This window comes from Mobula hypostoma, chromosome 19, assembly GCF_963921235.1.
Source record: "Mobula hypostoma chromosome 19, sMobHyp1.1, whole genome shotgun sequence".
Classification (NCBI taxonomy): domain Eukaryota; kingdom Metazoa; phylum Chordata; class Chondrichthyes; order Myliobatiformes; family Myliobatidae; genus Mobula; species Mobula hypostoma.
Window position 1 is genome coordinate 21508159 of NC_086115.1, and position 26674 is coordinate 21534832.

Consider the following 26674-nt stretch of genomic DNA (forward strand, 5'->3'; position numbering starts at 1 on the left):
CTGCATTCCAGGGATTAAAGGTCCAGTGTGGCTAATCTCTCCCTATAACTCAGACTCTCTAGTCCAGTTAACATCCTCATTAGTCTCTTCTGCACCCTTTCCAACTTAACAATGTCTTTCCTATAACATGATGACCAAAACAAAATACAGACTTCAAGTGCGTTCTCACCAATGACACATATACTGTAACTATAATATAATGTCCCTAGACCTATACTCAATGTTCTGACTGATGAAGGCCAGCATGCTAAACATCTTCTTCATCACCCTGTCTACTTGCGCGGTTGTTTTTAATGAAATGTGCACTTGTTCTCCCAGGTCCCTCTGTTCTACGACACTCATCAGTGGCCTGCATACATCTTATTCTGGTCTGACTGTCTAAAATGCATCACCTTACACTTATCTAAGTTGAAACCCATTTGTTGTTCCTCAGTCCATTTCCCTGATTGATCAAGATTTCTTTGTAGAGGTACCCCACTAATCACAAGCCTCCAGTTGAAGAATCAACTGTCAGCCATCACCCTCTGCTTCCTATAACTGAGCCAATTCTGAATCCACCCTGATAGCTCCCATTGAATCCCAGTGATCTAATCTTCCAAATCAGCCTGCATGTGGGCTTGCAAAAAAGCCTTGCCAAAGTCCATATAAATAATGAACAGTATCTTGTCTTCATCTATCCCCTTAGTTACCTCTTCAAAAACTTCAAAAGACTCACCAAACACAACCTCCCTCACAGAAAACCATGTTGACTATTCTTGAACAGGCCTTGACTTATCCCTCAGAATTCTCTCCTGTAACTTCCTCACATATGAAGTCTGTAGCTTGTAGCCTGTAGTTTCCTGGCCTGACTTTACTATTGTTCTTGAACAATAAAACAACACTAGCAACTTTCTAGTCTTTTAGAACTCCACCAGTGACTAACAACAAAGCAAATATCTCTACATGGGCCTCCATGATTTCTTTCGTGGCCTTCCAGAAGATCCAGGGTGTACTTAGTCAGGCCCTGGAAATTTGCCCACCTTAATGTGCTTCAAGGCTGCAAATAACTCCTTTCTTGTGTTATGTAGATCTTCCAAGACCGCCATACTTATTACCTACGTATCTTTGGCATTCATGGTATTCTCCTGACTAAACTCCAAGAAGAAATAGACATTAAAAATCTTGGTTATTTCCTGTGGCTTCATACATGGATAATTGTTGGTGGTCCTTTCCATGCCTTGTGGAGCATCATGTAGCAACCTTGCCATTTCTTTTTTGCTAAGTTGCAAGCTCGATGCTCAACCCAGCATGAATGGAAAGCATGAAGGAGCCAGCCGGATTTGAACTTCAAGATCCATTGCAGATGCCACTACACCACCATCTATACATACATGGCCCTGATCATTTTTAAGAAGACTAGTCTCTCCCTATTCATTCTTTTACTGTTTTTATAACTGAAGAACTTTAACCCTGCCTGCCAAATTCAACCGTGTAATGAGATGTAATGAGTTGTACTTCAGTAGGTATGTATTTGCATAACTAAATAACAACTGTAATAAGCATGGAATCAGAAGGATAAGACCATAAGACATATGAGCAGAATTAGGCAATTCAGCCAACCCAATCTGCTCTGCCTTTTGATCATTTCCCTCTCAACCCCAAACTCCTGCCTTCTCCTTGTAACCCTTCACACTCTGACTTATCTATCAACCTGCACCTTAAATACACCCAATGACCTGGATCTACTGTGCCTGGAGCAACGAATACCACAGATCCACCACCCTCTGGCTAAAGAAATTCCTTCCATCTCCATTGATTCTAAAGAAATTCCATTCACTCTAAATGGACAACCCTTGCTCCGAGGTTGTGCCCTCTGGGCCTAGACTCCCCCAATGATAAGTTTAAATATTTTAAATAGTCAAAAACTTACTTTTGGTACCGGTATGCCAATAAGTTTGCAGCTGATGGTTACTGGTGATCCTTCAACCACCCGGAAATGTTTGAGTTTTTTGTCAAAAATTGGTGCAATGCATTTCCCTGTAGGAATATCTTCATGTTGTATTTCATCGTCAGATTCATCCACAGGAGTCCTCGCCAGGCGGAATTCAATTTCATTCATAAGTCTTTGTTCAAAATTTGACACTTTGTATTCCTGGAAAATCAAGTTTCTGCTAACTGATTGATACACCAAAACATATTATAAGGTATTAAGTTGAAATACGAAACAAATATTTTTATATTAACTGCAGTAAAATGCAGCATTTTGAAAGAAAAGTATTTTGGTGAACTCAATGTACATTTCATGCTAAATGTTCAGGAGCCTTACCTTGTAATAAACTGCACCAGTTTAAAGATACAAGATAGAGCTATAGTAATAAAGAACCTAATGTGGTTGGTGGAACAAAACTAATGAGTCTTATTACTTTTTGAAAACTACATTGACAGATAAATCAATCTCAGAGGTGTGCACTGGATGAAAACCAATCAATTTCCTATATATTCTAAGATGGAAATAATATAACTGAACATAATATGAGCAGTAATTGATGTATTGAAATACAGAAGCAGAATTTTAATCTTTCAAGAGGCAGATATAAATAAGGTTAGAAGTAAAATACAAAATACCTTAAACACAAAAACATCTCACTTCAAACTAGCCACTGGATCAGTGAGGGGGATGTAGGCATTGTCTGGTGGAGAGTCAAATCTGTCTGCAGGAGGCAGTCACTTTTAACAGTGCTTTATGTTTGCAGTTTTGTTCTAGTTTGAGAAAAGCTGCACCTATATTAAGGCTGAGACAGATACATGGAACTTGCAAATACTGCCCTAAACAACAACTATGCCATCAACAAATCACTGATCATGTAAAATCCTTCCCTTGATTCAATATAGCTATGGTCTTCAATATTCACAGATTCCTGTGTATTCTTCTTCATCACTAATGTTCTCCCAAGCTCACTGCATTCTTCTCCTCTCTTTTCACATCTCCTGTCTCTCTCATTGATGGTTTTATCTTCCATATCCAATCTCTCTTGACTTCCCACCAATGTTCCTCTCTAACTCCAACCAATTTTGATACTCCATGAATAAGCCTTGAACTATGACGTGAGGAGAACATTGCGAAGCTAAGATTAGAATAAATTAAAGAGATTGGTCTTTCAAAAGTAGTTAAAATTTGGAGAAACATTAGATGAAAATGAGGGGTTTAAAGACAATTTTCTGAGAGGAGGGCCCTGCCTTGAATGTTATAATTGAGGAATTGAGGATTGCACAGGGATTGGAATTGTAGGGAAAAAGGACTCAGATGGGAATTAAGTATGGATAGGTCCTGGAGACAGTATTGCAAATGAAGGTTAAGAGTTTGAAATCCATGCAGTGAAGTATAGAGAGTTCGTGCAAATCAACAAATCTTGAGATAGAGATCACAGAGGACTGTATTGTTCAGTAGTTTAATTTATATGGATCTTTGCAATAAATTATTCTCTTGTTAATGAAAGGAATGATCTTCCACTTTTAATTAAAAATGATTGAGTGAAGGTACTTTTGAAACAAAACAGTTTGAAAGAACTTTTAACCCAACAGGTAAAAAGAAATTAAACTGCAAAAACACATACAACAATACTGGGTTCACCTAGACAACACTGCAACCCAAGGACTGAAAGTTCTCCAAGGATTTTGAAACACGAAAGACAGATTTACTTTTTAGTGACCTGAATGTACGTTTCAGAAAATTAATGCACTAATTCCTCCTTTAGCTCGCTGAAATGTTCCCAGTGCCACATCTGAAAATTAAAGGAAAAATGATACACGGCTCTGAAACGAAGGTGAATTTGTAAAATGTGGCTTTCAACTTAATCTATTATAGACCAGCACAGTTGTTAATTCTATAAACTATTTAAAGTCCTATAAATATAAAATCGCTCTTGCATCCTGGGGAAAACTTCTACAGAAATCTGGAAATAAGAAGGAACAAAAGTTTATCCATAAATGAACCCAACTGGATGGTAGATAAATGTAGTGGATAGAAAATGGAAAATTATTGCATTTAATGCATACATGTGTGAAAACTGACTACTTATATGGGATAGATAGGTTCGATTACTGAAGAATTTTGTGTTGGTCTGGGTGGATTAATTAGACAGATTCATGGATGAGAAAGATGGAATGGTAGATGGTAACTACTGGATTTGGTTCTTATTAGAATGGATTTGTTGGATGGAAAGATATATTACACAGATAATGTGGACAGATGACTTAATTAGCTCAAAACAATAAAACACTCAATATTATGGAAGAAATTGAAAAATAAATGAGTAGGATGGGCCAAGTTAATAGAAAAGTTTGTATGGATGGTAGATTGCAATAGAAAATGGATGGATGGAAGTGATCAAAAAGTTGGTGGAGATGGTCAGATGGTTAGTTGATTTGATTAGATGGATCAGAAGGAAAGTATTCATAAGATGAATGTAATTAAAAGATGTATTAATGGATTTGATGGATGCATCATTTGCACAAATCATTAAATTTGTAGGAAGAATGGAAAAATTATTCTGATAGTTTAACAAATTAAATAGATATTGAATTGGTATGAATTACATAATGATAATGTATTATGTCTTGGGCCCAGCATGTAAGTGCCTTTACAAAGCACAGCAGCACCTCTACTTCTTTAGAAGTTGGTGAAAATTTGGCAAGTCTTCTAAAACTTTGACAAACTTCTATAGGTGTGTACTGGAGATTATATTGATTGGTTGCATTACAATCTGGTATGGAAATACACTGAAAGGAAACCTACAAGAGGTAGTGGATATATCTCAGTCCATCATGGGTAAAGCCAGAATGCAGGCTTCAGATAGTAGATGGGTGACCACCAAGAGAAGTAAGGGGAATAAGCAGTTAGTGCAGGGTTCAGATGCTGCCATTCCCTTTAGCAACAAGTATAACCCTTTGGATACTGCTGGGGGTACAGGAGAAGCAACCAGGCTAGTGGTACTGTGTCCGGCTCTGAGAATCAGCAGGGAAGGGTAAAGTCAGGTAGTATGATAGTGATAGACTTGATAGTTAGGAGGATGGACAGGAGATTCTGTGGCCATGAAAAAGACACCAGGATGAAATGTTACCTCCCAGGTAATAAGGAGTCAAGGATGTCTCAGAGCAGCTACAGAATATTCTCAAGACGAAGAGTAAGTAGCCAGAGCTCTTGGTGCACATTGGCACCAAGGTAAAATTACACATAGGTAGAAAAGAGGAATAAATCCTTCGCAGTGAGTACAAGGAATTAGGGAAAAGGCTGAAGAGCAGGACTTCTAAGGTAGTAATCTCTGGATTAGTCCCAGTGCACGTGCTAATCAGGGCAGGAATAGAATGATAGTACATCCTATTATGAGTGGCTGAGGATCTGGTGCAGGGAACAGGGTTTCATTTTTCTGGATCATTGGAATCTCTTCTGGGTAAGGAATGACTTGTATAAAGAGGATAAGTTAGACCGGAACCCGAGAAGGACTAATATCCTTACGGGCAGGTTTGCTAGAGCTGTTGGGGAGGATTTAAACTAATTTGGCAGGGGGAACTGCAGTGATAAGGCTGAGGATGGAGCAGTTGGTATACAAGTAGATGCAGTGTGCAGTGAATCTATGAAGGAAGATAGGCAGGTGATAAGGAAAAATTGCAGTCTGTGGGATGAATTTAAGTGTAATATGGGGGGGGAATTGAAAAGGGTGATGAATACAGGACTGAAGGTATTACATCTGAATGTACGCAGTATACAGAATAAAGTAGATGATCTGTAGCGCAGTTAGATATTGGCAGATATGATGCTGTGGGTATCACTGAGTCATGGCTGAAAGATTATGGTTAGGAGTTAAACATCCAAGGATACACATATTGAAAGGACAGGCAAGTAGACAGAGAGGTGGTAAAACATGAAATTAAATTCCTAGAAAGCAGTGAAATAGGATTGGAAGATGTAGAATCCTTGTGGGTAGAGTTAAGAAACTGCAAAGGTAAAAATATCTTCATGGGAGTTATATGTGGGCGTCCAAGCAGTAGCCAGAATGAATTCACCTTGCAGTTTGAAATAAAGAAGATAAGCGAATAAATTTTTCTTGGGCTTCCAGGCAGGTACAAGCATCAAATATATCCGATATTTGATGCCATCTTCATCAGGGATAATGCCTAGGCATACAGTCAGATGTATCAGTATTACAGTGGAATAATGGGAATTACAGGGGCATGAAAAAAGGAGCTGACCAAAGTTGATTGAAAGGGGACACGAGCAAGAATGACAGCAGAACAGCAATGGCACAGGATAGATACATCCCAAAGATTAAGAAGTATTCTAAAGGGAGGATGAGGCAACTGTGGCTTACAGGGGAAATAAAAGACAGCATGAAAGGAAAAGAGAGGACATACAGTATAGCAAAAATTAGTGGGAAGTTAGAAGGTTGGGAAGTTTTAAAAAACCAACAGAAGACAATGAAAAAAAATAAAAAAAGAAAGAAAAGATGAAATTTGAAGGAAAGCTAGCTAATAATATCAAAGGGTATATCAACAGTTTTCCCAGATATATAAAAGAGTGAAAAAAAGGCGAGAGTGGACATTGGACTGCTGGAAAATGATATTTATTGGAGAGGATGTGATTTACGTAAGTCTTCATTATGGAAGACACTACTGGTATGCCAGAAATTCGAGTGTCAGGGGGCAGAAATGAGTGTAGCTGCTAATACTAAGGGGAAGGTGCTTGGGAAACTGAAAGGCCTGAAGGTAGTTAGCTCACCTGGACCAGATGAACTACACTCCAGGATTCTGAAAGAGGTAGCTGAAGAGATTGCGGAGGCATTAGTAATAATCTTTCAAGAATCACTAGATCCTGGAATGGTTTCGGAGGACTGGAAAGTTGCAAATGTCTCATCACTCTTTGAGAAAGAGGCAGGTAAAAGAAAGGAAATTATAGGCCAGTTGGTCTGTGTTGGAGTACATTATTAAGGATAAGGTTTTGGGGTTACTTGGGGCACATTATAAAATAGGCCAACATCAGCATGGTTTTCTTGCCTGACAAATCTGTTGGAATTCTTTGAGGAGTAACAGGCAATATAAATAAAAGGAGAGTCAGTGGGTGTTCAAGCAACACACATCAAAGTTGCTGGTGAACGCAGCAGGCCAGGCAGCATCTCTAGGAAGAGGTACAGTCGACGTTTCAGGCTGAGACCCTTCGTCAGGACTAACTGAAGGAAGAGCTAGTAAGAGATTTGAAAGTGGGGGGGGGGTCTCGGCCCGAAACGTCGACTGTACTTCTTCCTAGAGATGCTGCCTGGCCTGCTGCGTTCACTAGCAACTTTGATGTGTGTTGCTTGAATTTCCAGCATCTGCAGAATTTCTCGAGTTTGCGTCAGTGCATGTTGCTTACTTGGATTTTCAGAAGGCCTTTGACAAGGTGCCACACATGAGGTTGCTTAATAAGATAAGAACCCATGTTATTACAGGAAGGATACTAACCTGGATAGAAGATTGGCCGACTGGTAGGAGGCAAAAAGTGGGAATAAGGGAACTTTGCTGGTTGGCTGTCAATGACTAGTATTCTGCAGGGGTTGGTATCAGGGCTGTTTCTTTCACATTATATGTCAATGATTTGGTTGATAGAATTGATGCCTTTGTGGCCAATTTGCAGATGATATAAAGATAGGTGAAGGAGCAGGTAGTGTTGAGGAAGCAGGGAGTCTGCAGAAGGATTTAGAGAGATTGGGAGAAGGGGTAAAGAAGTGGCAGATGAAATATAGTGTAGGGAAATGTATAGTCATGCATCTTGGTAGAAGGAATAAAGGCGTAGACTATTTTCTAAATGGGGAGTAAATTCAAAAATCAGAGGTGCAAGGGGTCTTTGGAGTCCCTGTGCATGATTCCCAAAAGTTAACTTGCAGATTGGGTCAGTGGTAAAGAAGGCAAATGCAATGTTAGCATTCATTTTGAGAGGACTAGAATATAAGAGTAATGATATAATACTAAGGCTTTATAAGGCATCGGTCAGACTACAATTGGGGTACTGTGAGCATTTTTGGACGCCTTTTCTAAGAAAAGATATGTTGGCATTAGAGAAGGTCCAGAGGAGGTTCATGAGAATGATTCTAGGAATGAAAAGGTTAACATATGAAAAGCATTGATGACTCTGAGCCTGTACTAGTTTAGGTATAGGAGAATGAGAGGGGATCTCATTGAAACCTATCAAATATTATAAGGCCTAGATAGAGTGAATGTGGAGGATGTTTCCAATAATAGGCGAGACTAGGACCTGACGGTAAAGCCTCAGGATAAAGGAATGTCCATTTAGAAAAGAGATAAGGAGGAATTTCTTTAGCCAGATGAGGGTGAATCTATGAAATTTATTGCCATGGATGTTTGTGCAGGCCAGGTCATTGAGTGTATTTAAAGCAGAGATTGACAGGTTCTTGATTAGTTAGGGTGCATAAATTACAGGGAAAAGGCAGGAGAGTGGGGTTGAGAGGATAATAAATCAGGCATGATGGAATGGCGCAGACTCAATGGGGTGAATGCCCAATTCTGCTCCCATGTCTTATGGTCTTAACAGAAGTTGTGTTCATAGAATATGGAAAAAAGTAAATAAACAATAAAAGTATATAAGAGGGTGCAAAGGAGATCTACTGGGATCCTACCTGGATTAGAGGGCACGTCTTATGAAGATAGATTGAGCAAGCTAGAACATTTCTCTCTGGAGTATAGGAGATTGAGAGGTGTACAAGATGATAAGTGGCATAGGTCACGTGGATAGCCAGAGACTTTTGATGATGGATTGGGGGAGCAGCCCTAATGGGCTGAATGGCCTAATTTTGCTTCTATGTGTTATAGTCTTATAGTCTAACTTGACTTGCTCCATCTCTGAAGTATTCCCACAGGAACCCTTCATCTCATATTCTCGATTTTTAAAAATTAATAATTTTATTTAATTGATTTGTTTCTTTCATTTTGTACTTACACAATTTTGTTGTTTTTTTGCACATTGTATGTTTGTCCATCCTGTTGGATGCAGTCTTTCACTGATTCTATTATGTTTCTTGCATTTACTGTGATGCCCCCAAAAATGAATTTCAGGGTTGTATATGATGGCATATATGTATTTTGATATTAAATTTACTTTGAACTTTGGTAGTTGAATTGGAAAGATGACAGATAAATGTCTCAGATGCTCTTATAAGAGAGATTAAGAGAGATGAGTGGGTTGGATATCATCTCAATGAGTTACAGAAGACATTAACTGTAAAGCTTCAGATCAATAACCATACTTAATGTTTGAAATCATAGAACATTCATTTGGTTCGACCATATAATGATCATCCTGAGCAATGCAATGGATATGAGAGTGAATAATCATATATACCAGATTTTTAAAAATTTCATAGAGATAGACAACTCAAATAAAAATATGAAACATGATCTGCCAAATGAAGACTCCAAGCGTGTGTAACAATAGCAGAAATTCTTTGTAGGATTGTTAATATGTTAATATCTTGCAACTTTGTGTAAAAAAAGGTGCGTGAGTTTTGCTGTCTACATGTGAGTACAATACATTAATGTGTTTCATTTTACAAGGTGTAGATTAGACCTAAATGCAGTGAATAGTTGCTTATGTTCACTTAATTAAGTCAATAGTTTGCTGATAATCTGGTGAATGTTAATTGTAACTATTGAGTATTTTTAATGAACTTGATTCAAATGGAAATGAATGATGAAAGTGAATATAAAGCATGTACCTGCAACTCTGCCATATCCTTTACCTCATGAAAATTAAAAAGTGAAGGAGAATTTTGTCCAAGAGATCTGTGGGCTACTTTATCCTCATAAGTTACTCTCTATTGAAGAGAAGAAAGTGGTTAAACAATACTCTTACAGAAATAAAACAGATTTTAGAATTCTTCAACAGAATAAAAGAGACATCACTTCCAGAAAATTATAAACACAACATTATCTTAATATAAGCTAACAATTACAACCATGGCAAACAATAAACAATATTAAAGTTAACATGTTCCTCTTGTTTCATGGCATGCCAGCTGTTACTGTTGATATAGTAAATAGAATCTTTCAGAGGTAAATTCATTAATTAGATTTGCTGAACCCTTAGACTCATTTGATGAGACTGGCAGGATACAGAATAGACCAGATTATGTGAAAGGTCTTGAACATAAATCTTCTCCAAAAATCTGAAAGTCACTTCACATTCTGTTTCATGACATAGGCAGGGAAGAAATACCCCAAAGGTAACTTTTAATGGTTTCAAATCAGGGAATTTAAATATTATTCTGCTGATATGAAAGAAAATTTCACAAAATATTGGTGCATTTTCAGTTCTCCTACTGCAAAAGGTTCTCACCTGCTGCCCAGTATGGTAAACATCATCTCTGAAGTTCGACTTTCTATCTAAATCACGTATTACAGCATCCTTGCTTTCACGTATTTCATCATTAGTGGATGATTGTGGTGATTTCAACACTTTCTTCAAGACACCTTGTGTAGAACTGTATAATTAAAAGTAATACTTTGTGACATATGTATAACTTTTGCACTATTAATATATTTCTCACTTAAATTATAATCTAGATATAATTGGGCTGATCTTCTGCTACTGATTAGAAAATTTGCCAATCAGCTGAGTTAAACTACACTGTTCTTCCAGTGTGATCCTACTGATAATTTACCTGTAAGAGGTTGTTGCTAACTGAGCAGTAAGGCTCAACATAGCAAAGGCCCCTTCTGACCTTATGTGGCTGGCTGTATTTCCACATGACTTTAGTGGCTTGTGAAGCTCTACTCTCAGGTACACTAGGCATCAAAGATATTGTTTAAATTAAATGCTTATGATCATCAATTGCATTTATAACAATGCTCAGGAAATGTTTATAGAAAAAAAACTAAAAAATGAATTTATGTATTTTAAGAAATAAACCATAGCACTACAAAACTGTCAAAAACTGACAACAATCAATTACATTTAAACTAACTTGATTAAATCAAGTTGTAGGTCTACTTCTGTTCTTCTGGTAGCAGTTCCTTCAATTCAATGGGGTAGCTACATTTGTGTTATGTTAAGTAAGTAGATTTGCTAAACTAGTTTTCTAAACTGGGAAATCTGAGGAAATCTATACTACCCAAGTGCAGTACAAGTGTGCCAAGGCTGGCTCTTAAATGTAGCAGAAGGTTAGACTTCAGTCTGTATGCTGTAGATATAAGCATGTGCCTGTCAGTTTAAAGATGGTCAGATCCAATTGCTTCTACTGGCTCTTGGAGACCTGGCCCATTATATTCCAAAATAAATTATCAACTTGATACCGTTCAGGGTGATACATTCAGTTAACTCTATGCCTTCAGAACCTGTTTCAAAACAAGCTCTCTGGCAATCTGTCTTAACTAATTGTGAGAATTTCTGTTCAATGAGTTTAAGTAACCATGTGATTTCCAATGCACATTAGCTGACTTCCTAACCTTAACTCAGAAATATCAAAGCAATGGCTAGTATCGTTTGCCAAAAACTCAAATATGTCCAAGGAGGGCATATTTTGTCAGAGGCACATGAGCACATGATTTCAACCAGCATCTGACCTGGGAACACTGGAAGCTAATACCAGTATATAAAGTTACAAAATCATTCCACTCCTCATCACTGCCTGAAATAAATGAGCAGAGCATTTGCCATTTGCCATAAATAAGGGATTTGTTTCAGCTGTTACTCAAAATTAAATCAGCATTAAAATAAACCTAGGTGAAACATGTTACTGAAGGTTATATTTTCTCCTTATCAAAACTTAACAACAAAAAGGGTATCTGTGATCCATGTCTATCATGCTTTTGGGGTGTTTAATAATTTTGAATTCCTGGTATTTGACAGACAGATCTGGAAACAAGAGGAGCATCTCCCTCAGAAATCTCAAATGCCCTACTTTAACCTCTTTGTCTCTTGGATCTCAAATGTTTAGAAACAGAATGGTGGGGCTGCTTGCCACCTTCATGGCAAAACAAGATCCATCATGATTATAAACAAGAGATGCTCCAGAATTACCCATTCGGGTTACCATTCTTCTCTCCTCACCAGCCCATCACCTCTCGCTGGGTTGCCTTCTTCCCTTTATCTCATGGTCCACTGTCCTTTCCTATTAGAGTTCTACTTCTTCAGCCCTTTACCCCTTCCAGCTAACACCTCCCAGCTTCTTACTTCATTTCCCCAATCCACATATCTTCTCCTCACCTGGTCTCACCCACCTCCCTAGCAGCTTGTACTCCTCCCCAATCCCCATACCTTCTTAGTCTGGCTTTTGTCTCCTTCAGTTCCAGACCTGATGAAAGGTCAAGGTCCAAAATGTTAACTATTTATTCCCCTCCGTAGATGCTGCCTGTCTTGCTGAGTTCCTCTAGCATTTTGTGTGTGTTTCATACCATGAATAGCTGCCACTCCTCATTTATAAGCCCAAAACTGTTTCTGAAATACCAAGATTTAAATGCCCATAGGCAACATAAACAGTTCCATTATGTTTGAGTACTAGACTTAATATTTTTTTAATCTACACATCTACAAAGGTGACCAAGTAAGGTCCTGGATAACTTTTACTTTGGTGCTGATTTAACCCTGAATAACAAAACAAAACAAATCCCTTCATTCAGAACACAGATAATTTCTGAAGAATGGCAAATCCTCTGCTCATTCAGTTTTAACACTTGTGGGCCCTGCAGTCTGTTTAATGTAGTGTCAGGTGAAAATACTTCAAATCATTTCTTTAGAACTGCTAAGGTTGGTGGTCACAGGCCAGGCCTACATTCAGAGTTCAGGAATTATTCCATATCAAGAGTGGAATCTTGTCATGGCAAGCTTTCATGGCAAAAATAAAGAACAACATTCAACTAGTTGAAAAATAAATTTTTGAAACACTTTTCATTCTTATTGAAAAACTAATGCACAACCGTGCTCTGAGAATAAACTCCCAAACTCATCTTCCCATCAACCTGTAAATAACGGATACTATGCACTAATAGCTAGCAGACAGATTAAGGTATGCATATTTTGGGCACTGGTCATATCCTTTAAGAAGTGGTAACAGCCAAGAGTTAGGCAAGGGGTGAGACGTACACTAGGCACATTCTCAATCATCCATGGTCACAAACGCATCTAGCCCAGATTCACTGAAATTGAGACTTTGGAGTAAGGAGTCTACTCTTTGTTGTCTAATCCAATGCACCATCCAGATTCTTTAAAGGAAACTGCTTCAATCTCCCATCCACAAATCTCCTTACAACTAATTACCACTGTAATGTTTGAAGATTTTGTAACTGACACTTACATTATTGGAGCACTCTTGGGAAGACCCATTGCATTGGTAGGTGGTGCAGAGGGCAACGATGGTAGCACAGAGCTGAGGAAAGCCACTGGGTTGTGAACTGGACTAGGACAGGAGCCACCAGTTGGTGAAGCAACCCGAGGCTGAAAACTTGGAAGTGGTGGAATAGTGGGAGCAGTTTGTCCAACTGCACTTGTTGTTGAATAACTATGTGAGACTGGCAATGACAATTCGTGGGGTGCAACATCATATTGTGATGCTACTGTGTGTGGGAATCCAATATAATTTTCTTTACTATCCACCCTCTCTGTTTTTTGAGATATCATGCTCAATGCAGGCAGAGGAGAATTTGATGGTGAATAACTTCTGACATTTTGAGCAGCAATGAACTGTTTTGGACGTGTATAGTTAAATGCGTGGGGCAGAGTGTTGGTTGGTATTGTTGACCTGCTGGCAGAAGGCATCTGTGCAGACTGATGAGAATTGTCAGTGTGAGTATTCATGGTGGATGGAGATGCAGGTGGGAAGGTGGTAGGCAGGGATGATGATTGAGTTGTTGATTGCAGTACGTTCACTTCTTGCTGTTGTTCAAGGAGAACCTGGTTGTGCAGTTGTTGCAACTGGATGGGATCGCTACATATGGAATAAAAAAAAACAATCATGTCAGTAAGTTAATTGCAAATACACATAGCTGCAGTTGATGTAAACATGTATATTAAAGCAAAGCTTTAAGCAATCGAATAAACATATGTGCAGATGTATCGCAAACATTTTATTTCATGTCTGGTTTACCAATAACATAAGGATATTACTGACTGAACATTGTGGATATATTATGTTAGCGCAGGAATGTGTGGCAACACTAGTGGGCTACTCCCAGCACATCTTTAGGTTGTGCTGATTGTTGAAGCAAACAGCCGATTTCACTGTATGTTTTGATGTACATGTGATAAACAAATCTGAAACATACTATTTTAAAGATGTACTCAACATCAAATATCCAGTTCTGTTTTGCATTAACTCACTTCATTAATTTACACTTAAACCAATTTAGGACCAGAGTGGGATAAAAGTGATGATGTTGATTGAAAAATCAGTAATGGTCATAAAATAGAGCATTTACTGCCTCATTCCATCAATACTCCGTATCACCCTTAAAAATCTTATACTATTTGGGTCTGTTAAATATAACTATAAGGTAATAAAACGATAAGATATGGGAGCAGAATTAGGCCATTTGGCCCATCAAGTCTGCCATTTAATCATGGATGATCCATTTTCTCTCTCATCCCCAAACTCCTGCCTTTCCCTGTATCCCTTCATGCTCTGACTAATCAAGAATCTATCAACCTCTGCCTTAAATATACCCAATTACTTGGCCTTCATAGCTGCCTGTGGCAATGAATTCTACAGATTCACAACTCTCTGGCTAAAGAAATTCCTCCTCATCTCTGTTCTAAAAACACGTCCCTCTATTCTGAGGCTGTGTCCACTGGTCTTAGACTTCCTCACCATAGGAAACGTCCTCTCCACATCCCCTCTCTTGAGACCTTCAAACATTTGATAGGTTTCAATATGGTCACCCCTCATTCTTCTGAATTCCAGTGAGCAGAGGCCCAGAGCCATCAAACACTCCTCATAAAAGAACCCTCTCAATTTCGGAATCATTTTCGTGAACCTCCTTTGAACCTTCCCTAATGTCAGCACATCTTTTCTTAGATATAAGATAATTGCTCTTTCATATGCCCTCTCTTTGGTTTTTGTGTTCCTTTGACTTCGCTTGTTAGCCACGGTAGTGTCATCCTGCGTTCAGAATACTTCTTCCTCTTTGGCATGCATCTATCCTGTGCCTTCAAAATTGCTCCCAGAAATTCCAGCCATTGCTGCTCTGCTGTCATGCCTTCAGTGCTCTTTTCCAAACAATGTTGGCCAGCTCCTCTCTCATGCTTCTGCAATTTCCTTTTACTCCACTGTAATACTGATACATCTGACTTTAGCTTCTCATTTTTAAATTGCAGGGGTGAACTAACACTGGGACCTCTGGTAAATATGAATAAGGAATGATCAGTGATAGAAGGTTTTGATTAATGAGAGTCTGAGAGTCTAGATTAGAGAGAGAAATGATTAGTAAGAGGATTTGAAAGGACAAGGAGTGTGCTGTTCGGGAAGGACTTGTGAAATAATGTAAGGAAAAATTTGCAACAGATATGCCTTGTAAATATGCTTGAGAAGTGATTTGTACAGATTGAACAAGTAAATGTGAGCAAGGATTGATTGCTCCTAGATCTACCATCACTTGCTTAAAAAATTAGCAAGTAATATTTTGCTTTCCTTAGAACCAGGTTATTTAAGTGATCCAAAAAGAATTACCTAACCAAAATAACATCATAATGTATTTGGCTTCTACTTTTTTCAGATGTGTGTTTTATTTGTCTGGCATTTGTAAGCAAATTGGGAAATAGTTCTCTAAAATTTTCATTCATGACAACATTCATAGATTGAATATCCCTAAACCAAGCCCAAGTATGTAGTTAGAAATCATATGCTTATTACTTCTACCTTTTGGCTTTCCAAGCTCACTGCTCATATAAGTAATTCAGTGAAGAGTGAATGCCAAGAGCCAACCATCATCCAAAGGTAAATAACAACATCTGTTTTATGGAATCAGTGAAGTGTTGCTGCCTCTAATTATGCTACTTGACTGAGTTCAGTAGCAGAAATGCAAATACAGTGGATTCCAGTTAATTGGGACACATTGGAACCAGTACATTTTGGCAGCCGTCCCAATTAGCCAAAGTTTCACAGAAGTAGTTAAAAAGGTATAAAAAATACAAACCGTGTAAAAAATTATGTATTTAAATGAAATACAGAACAAACTAGAACACTACCTATACTACTGTACTACTATAAAACTGCATATTAGTTCCTAATTTGGAGGAATTCATACCTCTATCAAATTTTCCCTCATTCTCTTACCTCCTAGAGTCCTAACCTATTCAACCTTTACCTATAACTCAGTTCCTCAAGTTGCTTGTAAACTTTCACTGTACTCTTTCAATTTTAGTGATATCTCTCCTCTAGGAAGGTGACTAGAACTGCACACAATACTCCAAATTTGGCCTCATTAACGTCTTAACAACCAACATAAAATCTAAACTCCTGTACTCAATATTCTGATTTATGATTGCCAATGTGCCAAAAACTATCTTTTGGACTCTAACTTCCAGTGATGTCACTTTCAAAGAATGATCCCTTTATTCTACTGCACTCCTCAGTGCTCTACTGTTTACTGGTTAAGTCTATCCTGGTTTGTCCTCCCAAAGTGCAAACAGCTCATACTTGTCTGCATCAAGTTTTATCTGCCATTTGTCAGCCCATTTTTTCCAGCTGGTCCAAATTCCACTGCAAGCTTTGACAGCCTTCCTTGCTGTTCACTATGCCTCAAACACGGTGACATCTGCAAATTTGCTGATCCAGTTACGATATTAACATCCAATTCATTAATATATTTGACAAACAACAAAGGACCCAACTCCAGTCCCTGTAGTTCACCATAAGTTATAGGCCACCATTCAGAAAGGCAACTATCTACTACAACTTTCTGGCATCTCTGGCTAAGCCAATCTTGAATCCAATTTAATACTTCATTCTGAATGTCAATGGACTTCTGGACCAGTCTCCCAATGCAGAATTTTGTCAAGGGTCTTGCTAAAGTCCATGAGGACCATGTCCACTGCCTTTTCTTCATCAACCTTCCTGGTAACCTCCTCGAAAAATTCTGTAAGTTTGGTTAGACACAGTCTGCGTAAACAAAGCCATGTTAACTATCCCTAATCAGACCATCTATCCAAATACTTATATATCCCATCCCTTAGAATACTTCCCAATAACTTACCCATTACTGACATTAGGCTGGCTAACTTATAATTTCCTGGCTTATTCTTAGAGCTTACCATTTTATACAACTACTTCCCGTCCAGATTGGAAAACTTTCTTAATGTTATTGCCCGTGAAACTGCATGAACTTTAATACTAAAATAATTAAAGAAGTATAATGTAGAGAATAATAATAATAATAATCAAAGCGGAAAATGTTATGGCCTTAGCAAAATTAATCCTAGTGACAGAATGCAATGCTTAAGCCCAGAAATTTGATTGCTCCCAAATAAACCTGCCTTGCCCTATTAAGTTCATGAATCTCAGGGTAGTATATGGTGACATGCATGTACTTTGATAAATTTTCTTTAAACTTTAAGCCCACAGACTTTCATCCCAGGGCAAGTTAGACATAGTAGTTGATTACAATTGCTATGAGACTAACAACGAGCATTTTGTGCCTGCAATACGTTATATATGTATCACAATGACTCAGCAATGTGCACCTGCTGATATTCATGCTCTAATTCTGTCAAACTGACAGCTCTCCACCACGTCAGGACATTCAATAGTAGTTGCAAAAACAAATAAGGCAACAGAATAAGTATTCTCCTTACTACATGGAAATACACCTTAATACATTGGCACCATAAGTTCTTACAGAGAGAAATTGAAGAGCAGGCTGCAAGAAGTCCCGAATGAAATCACTCCCAGAACTGAATTATCCTATACCTGAAGGTAGTGTTTTGGCCTTTCTGAACAACTAATACATCTCAATGCACAGATCATATAAACACACCAATATAAGAACACCAATAGACACAGAGATATACAATCCACTACCATCGTTTCAAAAGTGCTAAAGTGGTGCACTCCTCTAAACCCATCAGAATTGACTCTCCCAAGCTGATAGTTCAGTTTAAGCACAGGTCATTCAAAGTCTTCATGCCTCAATGAAGTCTCAGGACAACCCATTCCTAACTCTGACTTCTATAACCCTGGATTAAACAAAATGCAAGACTGGAGGGATGCCAGTCTGGAGCAGAGTGCTGTCTGAACAGGAAGATGATACCTGGGATCACACTGATGTTGTCAGAGTTCCTCTTCTATAACGGTATTGATCAAGAGACACTGATAGCAACTGCATGATCTCAGTCAATCTATTTTGTGTATAAGCACTAGTAAGTTATTAGCTGGTGAAGGGAATTTATCAGGGACACTCTTTCGAAAGGACTCACTGGCCACTTCCAACTCTGTAATCCTGTTTTTACTGGCTTGGCTGAGCAGTCTTGATAAATATACCAACACTTAAAGATCTTGATTTAATCCTGGACAACATCAATTCCATCTGATAATTGTTCTTGTTCGTAATACCAAAATATTCAAGATGGACACAGGACTTTAGATGCTGAAATCTGGAGCAAAACCAAACTACCAGGGGATCTTAGTGGATCATGCAACATCTGTGAAGGAAAAGAAATTGTCAAAGTCTTGGGTTGAACAGATCCTGATGGAGGATTGATCTCCTCCAGAAGTTTAGTTTTGGTATCAAAATATTCAATCTGTATGTCATCTAAAATGATACTTGAATATACTTCTCAATCAACTTTTTAATTAATTATAACACAGATCATTGAGCATAGAACACTACAGCACAGTCTTCAGCCCACGATGTTGTGTTGACCTTTTAACCTACACTAAGATCAATCTAAACCTTCTGCCCTTTACATAGCCCTTCATTTTACTTTCCTCCATGTGCTTAAATGTCCCTTGTATCTGCCTCTACCACCACCGTTGATAGTGCGTTCAATGGACCCACCACTCTCCGTGTAAAAAAGTCCCCCTTATAATTGCTCCTATCATTTTAAAATTATGCATCCAAGCATTAACCATTTCTGCCCTGGAAAAATGTCTCTGGATGTCCGCTGTATCTATGACTTTTATTGTCTTGTACACCTCTATCGTCACCTCTCATCCTTCTTCGCTCCAAAGAGAACATCTCTAGCTCACTCTACCTATCATCATAAGACATGCTCTCTAATCCAGGCAGCATCCTGGTAAATCTCTTCTGTACCCTCTGTAAAGCTTCTAAATCCTTCCTACAAAGATGCAACCAGAACTGAATACAATACACAAAGTGTGGCCTAACCAGAGTTTTATAGAGCTACATTATCTTTTGGCTCTTGAACTCAGTTCCCTGACTAATGAAGGCTAACACATCATATGCCTTCTTAACTTTGAGGGATCTATGGATGTGGACCCCATTATTCCTATATTCATCCACACTTCCAAGAATCCTGCCATTAACCCTGTATTCTGACTTCAAGTCTGACCTTCCAAAGAGTACCAACTTCACACTTCTCCAGATTGAACTCCATCTGCCACTTCTCAGCCCAGCTCTGCATCCTATCAATGTCCCATTGTAACCTACAACAACCTTCTACACTATCCACAACTCCACCAATCTTCGTATCATCTGCAAACTTGACAAGCCACCCTTCCACTTCTCCATCCAATTCACTTATAAAAATCGCTAAAGTGCAGAGGTTCCAGTACAGGTTCGTGCAGAACATCTCTGGTCACTGACCACCAGGTAGAATATGCTTCATCTACTAACACTATCAACCTCTGTGGGCAAGCCAATTCTGAATCCACACAGTCAAGTTTCCTTGGATCCCATGTCTCCTAACTTTCTGAATGAGAAACCTTGTCAAATACCTATCTAAAATCCGTATACGCTATATCTTCTACTCTATCTTCATCAATTTGTTCTATTACTTCCTCAAATACTTCAGTCAGACTTGTGAGGTACGAACTGTCACTCACATAGCTGTGCTGACTATCTTTATTCAGCTTATGCTTCTCCAAATGCTTGTATATCCTGTCTCTAGGAATCTTTTCCAACAGTTTGCCCACCACTGATACAATACTTACTGGTCTATGATACAGAAGATTGGAGGTGGAAAATGCTATTACTTTGTTCTCTGTTAAATTTTCTTAACCAAAGGAATGATATTTGCCACCCTCAAATCTTCTGGTACTACTCCTGTGGCCAGTGAGGATGCAAAGATCATTGCCAAAGGCACAGAAAACTCTTCCATTGCTTTTCTTAGTAACATGGTTATATCCTATCTGGTCCTGGTGACTTTCTATCCTAATATTTTTCAAAAGTTCCAGCATATCGTCTTTCTTAACGTCAACATGTTCCAACATAAAATATCTACCTATTTTATGCTGTCCTCTCATTCATCAAGGTCCTTCTCACTGAGGCAAAGACTAAGCACCTTCCTTACCTCCTCCAACTCCAAGCACATTTCGTCTTTTATCCCTGATCAGTCCTACACTTACACTAGTTACCATTCACCTGTTCTTCATACATGTGTATTGTTGGGGCATCAGGACAATTACTCCACTCTGAAATATTGCCATGGAATCTTTAACATCAACTTAGCAATGCAAAAGGAGCCTTGGTTTAATATTTTATTTAAAAGATAGTATTTTTAACTGTAACTGTAATGGAATCATTCAAGATACAAACAGTATGTTGAATTCTTTGTTGTGGTATTTAATCATATACAGTAACTTTCTGACTCAGAGCTATTGAACCTTATCCATCTGGCACACTAGTTCCCCCAAACTCCTCATCCCTTTTGACTCTAATCTTCAGGGGCCATCACATTCTTGATTCACATTCCCTACAGGTGACTTTAATTTATTCCTCTCGGCTGAGTGGTTTTACTCACATTCTCTGAAGTTGCCCATGATTTGATATTCTTAAAGTTTATGGACATGTTTCCTAAATTGTTATGAAGAATTTCTCTAATATCTCTCCATGGTCAGCCCTTTAGTGTTTGGATCATTCCTGTTGATCTGTACCGGTACTATAATGCTTATTTTCTTTTGCGCTAAACCTCAGTGCTGCCTTCTGAAGTTTCTCCCATTTGCTGATAATATGGACAATGTCACAGAAACATATTGCCCATGTGTTACATGTCAAACCACAGGAACTAAATATTTCAGACCAATTTCAAACAGAGAATTCCTCCAAATTCTCTCAAAACTGATATAGTATCCCGGTACAATTTTCTCTTTCCTAATTGTTTAGCTTACTATGTCTACCTATGCCACTTCTATTTCATTTGTTTATTGTATATTTATTGTTTTGTTCAATGTACACTGAAATAAGTCTGTACCTTCTTATTTTGAGTATAATTGTTAGAAAGTATGTCCCTTATTTACAGTACTCATTGATTTTATATTAATAACTATAGTAATTCAAGATATGTCTGCTCCTTTTATTAAGTACAGTGTATGTTCAAGCCTTAAAGAATTTTACTAAAAACCTCATGTCATTTCAATGTCTTTCACTGCAAAAATGTATTCATAATGCCATAAGGTCCTGCACTGTAGGAAATACTTCTTTGCACTATATGAAATAGTTCACACAGTTTCTGAATATTTCTTTATATTTGACTATAAATGTTGCCTTTCTAGGACAAGATTAAAATAGAAGAAAGTATTGCAAATTGCTCTAATAATGCTTATGCTGAAATGCATTAATTCATTTGTCTAGTATGGTAAGAAGCAGATACATTAGCTCAATTATTAAATACATATCCTTCCCTAGCTGATACTATACAGATTCAGAAAAAGTTTGCTAGTTTTCCTAATGACCAGCATTTGCTAGGAATTCTAAGCGTAGCTGTTTTACACATTAAACAAATTTTATTCTTCGCAAATTAACAATAAATATCCTTTGGTTAATTTGTCTACAGTCTAAGCTCAGTGTATAAAATGTATATTAAAACTATGCAAAAGAACAGTAAACTACCATTTTCACAATGAAAGAAAAAAATCATAACGTGAGTTTTTCTTACAGGCATAAAAATTACTGTTTGAGTTACTGCAATACTCACCATTTCCTTCAACAGCCTCAACAAAGAGTTTTGAGCTGCTCTCAGAAGTGATAGTCAATTATTTCATATTCTGATATTTCGTTAGATGAAAATAGAAACACAAAGACATCCTGAAAGCTGGTAGACCAAAAGATTTCAAACTGGACCTCCACAGCTCCAATGCTGGTTCACTGAATCCTTTACACTGATGTTGGGATGCATGCAGTGTCTTCAAAATAAAAGCATTGACATGTACAGTAGAAGTCCCTAAAAATTCTGTTAGTTCTGTTTGATGAAATCCTTAGACACTATTGCCACGCCAGTACACCTCGGGTAAATCTACAGCAGGACCCATCAGAAACCAGCATTTCCTTGCAAAAAAATCTATTTGCATGATAAAAGTTGTAAGATGTGTACCTTTGGTGAAGTACAGGCCGACCTTCACTAATCCAGCACCATTGGGACCAGAGGAGCGCCGGATTAGTGAAAATGCCGAATTATAGAAGGATCACATTAAGCATAATCAGTGCCGGATTATCGAAGGAACCGGATTACAGGTAGTCGGATTAGTGAAGGTCGTCTTGTACTTCCTTTTGCAAGACCATCCATTATGCTGTTGTTGCAGTGGAATCCCTACAGTTTGAACATTTTGCCTCTTTAATTCATATAAAACGATGAGAACATCACTGGCAAGTACTTACTGTGCTGCTTTTCGTGCCTTTAAAAGATTACTGTGAACTATGTTTTTGAACTACAGCATAATGAAGGAAGACTCACAGTGCTGTAGGTAGGACTTTCTTGGATTCAAACTCATTATGAAGGTATGTTCAGGAAAGTTTGCTTGATCAATATATAGAGGTCTTATCTGAAGAAAATGGAATACTGAATCTCCTATGAGGGAACGAGATAGGGCTGGTGGCAGATGTATGTGTAGGGGAACATTTTGGATCCAGTGATCATACACTCAGTGGCCACCCTATTAGGTACCTCCTATACCTAAAACAGTGGACAACTGAATGCATGTTCATGGTCTTCTGCATCTGTAGTTCATTAACTTCAAAGTTCAATGTATTCAGCATTCAGAGATGCTCTTCTGCAAACCACTGTTGTAACATGTGGCTATTTGAGTTACTGCTCAGACTATCAGCTTGAACCAGTCAGCCATTCTCTTCTGACCTCTCTCCTTAACAAGGTGTTTTCACCCACAGAACAGTCGCTCACGAGATATCTTTTCTTTTTTGCACCATTCTCTGTAAACTCTAGACCAGGGATTCCCAACCTGGCACTCCTCGATTAATAGTAAAGGACCATGGCATAAATAAAGGTTGGGAACCCCTGCTCTAGATTCTAGGTTTCCAATCTTTTTTTATGCCATGGACCAATACGATTAATTAAGGGGTCTGTAGACCCCAGGATGGAGAACCCTGGTCTAGAGACCGTTGCCTGTGAAAATCCCAGATAATCGGCAGTTTTTTGAGATACTCAAACCACTCCATCTGGCACCAACAATCATTCCATGGTCAAAGTCACTTTGAACACATTTCTTCCTCATTCTGATGTTTGGTCTGAACAACAACTGAACCTCTTGTCCATGTCTACTTGCTTTTATGCATTGAGTAGCTGCAACATGATTGGCTGATTAGATATTTGTATTAACAAGCAGATGTACCATATACCTAATAAAAAGGCCACTGCATGTAATTCCTTTAGTTTCAAGATAATTATGGTGAAGGATAGGATTGGTCCTTGCATTGAGATTCTAATTTAGATAAGGGCCAATTGTGATTGTATCATAAAGGATCTGGCAGGTGTGTATTGGGATAAGTTGTTTTCTGACAAAGGGAAGCTTGGTAAGTGGGAAGAGGCCTTCAAAAGTGAAATTTTGAGAATACAGACTGTGTACATTTTTGTCAGAATAAAAAGCGAGGCTAACATGTTTAGATAACCTTGCTTTTCAAAGGATATTGAGGTCCTGGTCAAGAAGAAGAATGAGGTGCAAAGCAGGTATAGGCATCAAGGAACAAATGAGGTGCTTGAGGAGTGTAAGAAATGCAAGAGAACACTGAATAAGGAAATCGGGAAGGCTAAAAGAAGGCATAAGTTTGCTCTGGTAGACAAAGTGAAGGAAAATCATAGGGGTTTCTACAGATATATTAGGAGCAAAAGGATAGCAAAGGACAAAATTGGTCCTCTTGAAGATCAGTGTACTCCAAAAACTAGTCTACTCATAAAGGAGTACACTGATCTTCAAGAGGACCAATTTTGTCCTTTGCTATCCTTTTGCTCCTAATATATCTGTAGAAAATCCTATGATTTTCCAAAAACTGTATGGCAGTCTTTCTTTGAATGTTCATGATCGTATCATGAATCTGCATAAAGAAATATGTACTCAATTATGTTGAATTCTTGTGTTAATTGCATTAAATTTACAACCCTATTCTTTGTGCTTTTCAAATTATTCCTTGTGCTTTTCCCTCAACAATGAGGTTCCTGAACCAATGTGGATAAGCTTCACTCACCCCGACATTGAACTAATTGCATAACCTATGGACTGACTTTCATGTTCTTAGTATTAATTGTTTGTTTATTTATTTGTTTGATTATTTATTAATTTTATTTGTTTTTCATACATTTGTATAGCTTGTCTTCTTCTGCACATTGGTTGTTTGTCAATCTTTGTATGTAGTTTTTCACTAATTCTATTGTATTTTTTGTTCAACTGTGAGTGCTTGCAAGAAAATGAATCTCAGGGTAGCATATAGTGACATATACGTACTTTGATAATAAATTTACTTTGAACTTCATAACTTTAACAGATTATTAACTTTTCTCTTATCCTTCTCTATTCTGAACATAGTAATTTCAGTTTAAAGGAAATTTCCATTTATAATGAGGGCCTGTCTCCTCAGCAAGTGCAAATTACTAAAAATCATAAATTTATTATAATAATCAGTCTATAAATAAAAAGATAGTTCAAAGATTTTGTACAAAGTCTTGCATGTGCTATATTAGCAAGTACTGTATGTCAATTCATTTACATTGAATGGCTTACTAACTCTCACGAAAATGCAAAGAAAATGTATTAACTGGGGTTCTCATGATCCAGAAGTTCCTGTAGAAATTTTTCTGTAAACACTGTTCTCCAATGGAAGTCAGTGCTGGTGAAATAATACAACCCTGAGATTCATTTTCTTGTGGGTATACATGGCAAATCCAAGAAACACAACAGAATCGTGAAAGACTATACCCAACAGGGTAGTCAAAGAACCAACAACAAAAGACAACAAACTGCAAATACAAAAGAGAAAATGAATAATACTAGGAAATAAATATCACGAACATGAGCTGAAGAGTCCTTGAAAGTAAGTCCATAGGTTGTTGGAACAGTTCAGTGATGGGGCGAGTGAAGTTGAGTGGTTATCCTCTCTGGTTCCATCCTGATGTTGAGGGATAATATCCATTCCTGAGCCTGGTGGTGGGGGCCCTGAATTTCCTTTACCTTCTTCCTGATGGCAGCAGTGAGAAAGGAGCATGACCTGGATGGTGGAGGTCCTTGATGATGGATGCTGTTTTCCTGTGACTGCGCCTTGTGTAGATGTGCCAGTGGTGAGGAGGGCTTTATCCATGATGGACTGGCCTATATCCACTACATTTTGTCGAATTTTCTATTCAAGCGCATGGGTGTTTCCATTAGTGATGCAAAAAGTCAATATACTCTCCACCACACATCAATAGAAGCTTGTCAAAGTTCTAGATGTCATGCTGATTCTTCAAAAACATCTATGGAAGTAGAAGCACAGCCATTAATTGCACTGATGTGCTAAGGCCCAGGATAGATCCTCTGAAATGATTACACTGAGGAATTAAAGTTGCTGACCCTCTACACGTCGGATGAGGACTGGCTCGTGGACCTTCAGTTTCCTCCTGCTGAAGTCAATAATCAGCTCCATGGTCTTATGAAACACTGAGTGAAAGGTTGTTGTTGTGGCACCACTCAGCCAGATTTTCAATCTCTCTCCTATATGCTGGTTCGTCACCATCTTTGATTCAGCTGACGAGAGATTGTGGAGGAAATATTTTTGCCAATTCCAACTGACTGGGATCTGAAAGTGAGGAAACTGAGGATCCAATTACACAAGGAGTTATTGAGGCCAATGCCTTCAAGCTTATTGATTAGTTTTGAGGGGATGATAGTTTTGAATGCTGAGCTGTAGTCAATGAAGAGCATCCTGTTGTATGCAGCTTCACTGTTCAGATGTTCCAGGGTTGAGTGAAGAGCCAATGAAATGGCATCTGCTGTGGCCTTATTGTGACAGAAGGCAAAGTTGAGTGGATCCAAGTATCTTCTCAAGCAGGAGTTGTTATGTTTCATCACCAACCTCTCAAGGAACTTCATCACAGTAGATGTTCAAGCAGTGCTACTAGATGACAGTCATTGAGGGAGGTTTATCACTTTCTTAGGCACAAAGCCTGCATGAAGCGTGTGGGTACTTCAGACTGTTGATGCAAGAGGCTAAAGATATCGATGACTACTCCACTCAGTTGATCAGAACAGAGCTTAATAGAGCAAGCATACTAAAAACACATTTC

The 26674-nt window shown here is 38.2% G+C and overlaps 1 protein-coding gene across 9 annotated transcripts in view; it reads right to left on the reverse strand.

Annotated features, from left to right (window-relative positions):
- Positions 1-26674, reverse strand: part of mypn (myopalladin) — a 288573-nt gene that overhangs the window by 38786 nt on the left and 223113 nt on the right. For 8 of the 9 annotated variants that reach the window (XM_063071525.1, XM_063071522.1, XM_063071521.1 and 5 more), the window contains 4 exons: positions 13317-13946; positions 10361-10505; positions 9741-9839; positions 1910-2131 (listed from right to left, as the gene is read on the reverse strand). In XM_063071525.1, coding sequence (XP_062927595.1) covers positions 1910-2131; positions 9741-9839; positions 10361-10505; positions 13317-13946 — 1096 coding nt within the window. The remainder of the gene's footprint in view (positions 1-1909; positions 2132-9740; positions 9840-10360; positions 10506-13316; positions 13947-26674) is intronic. The other variant, XM_063071520.1, reaches the window with a different exon arrangement.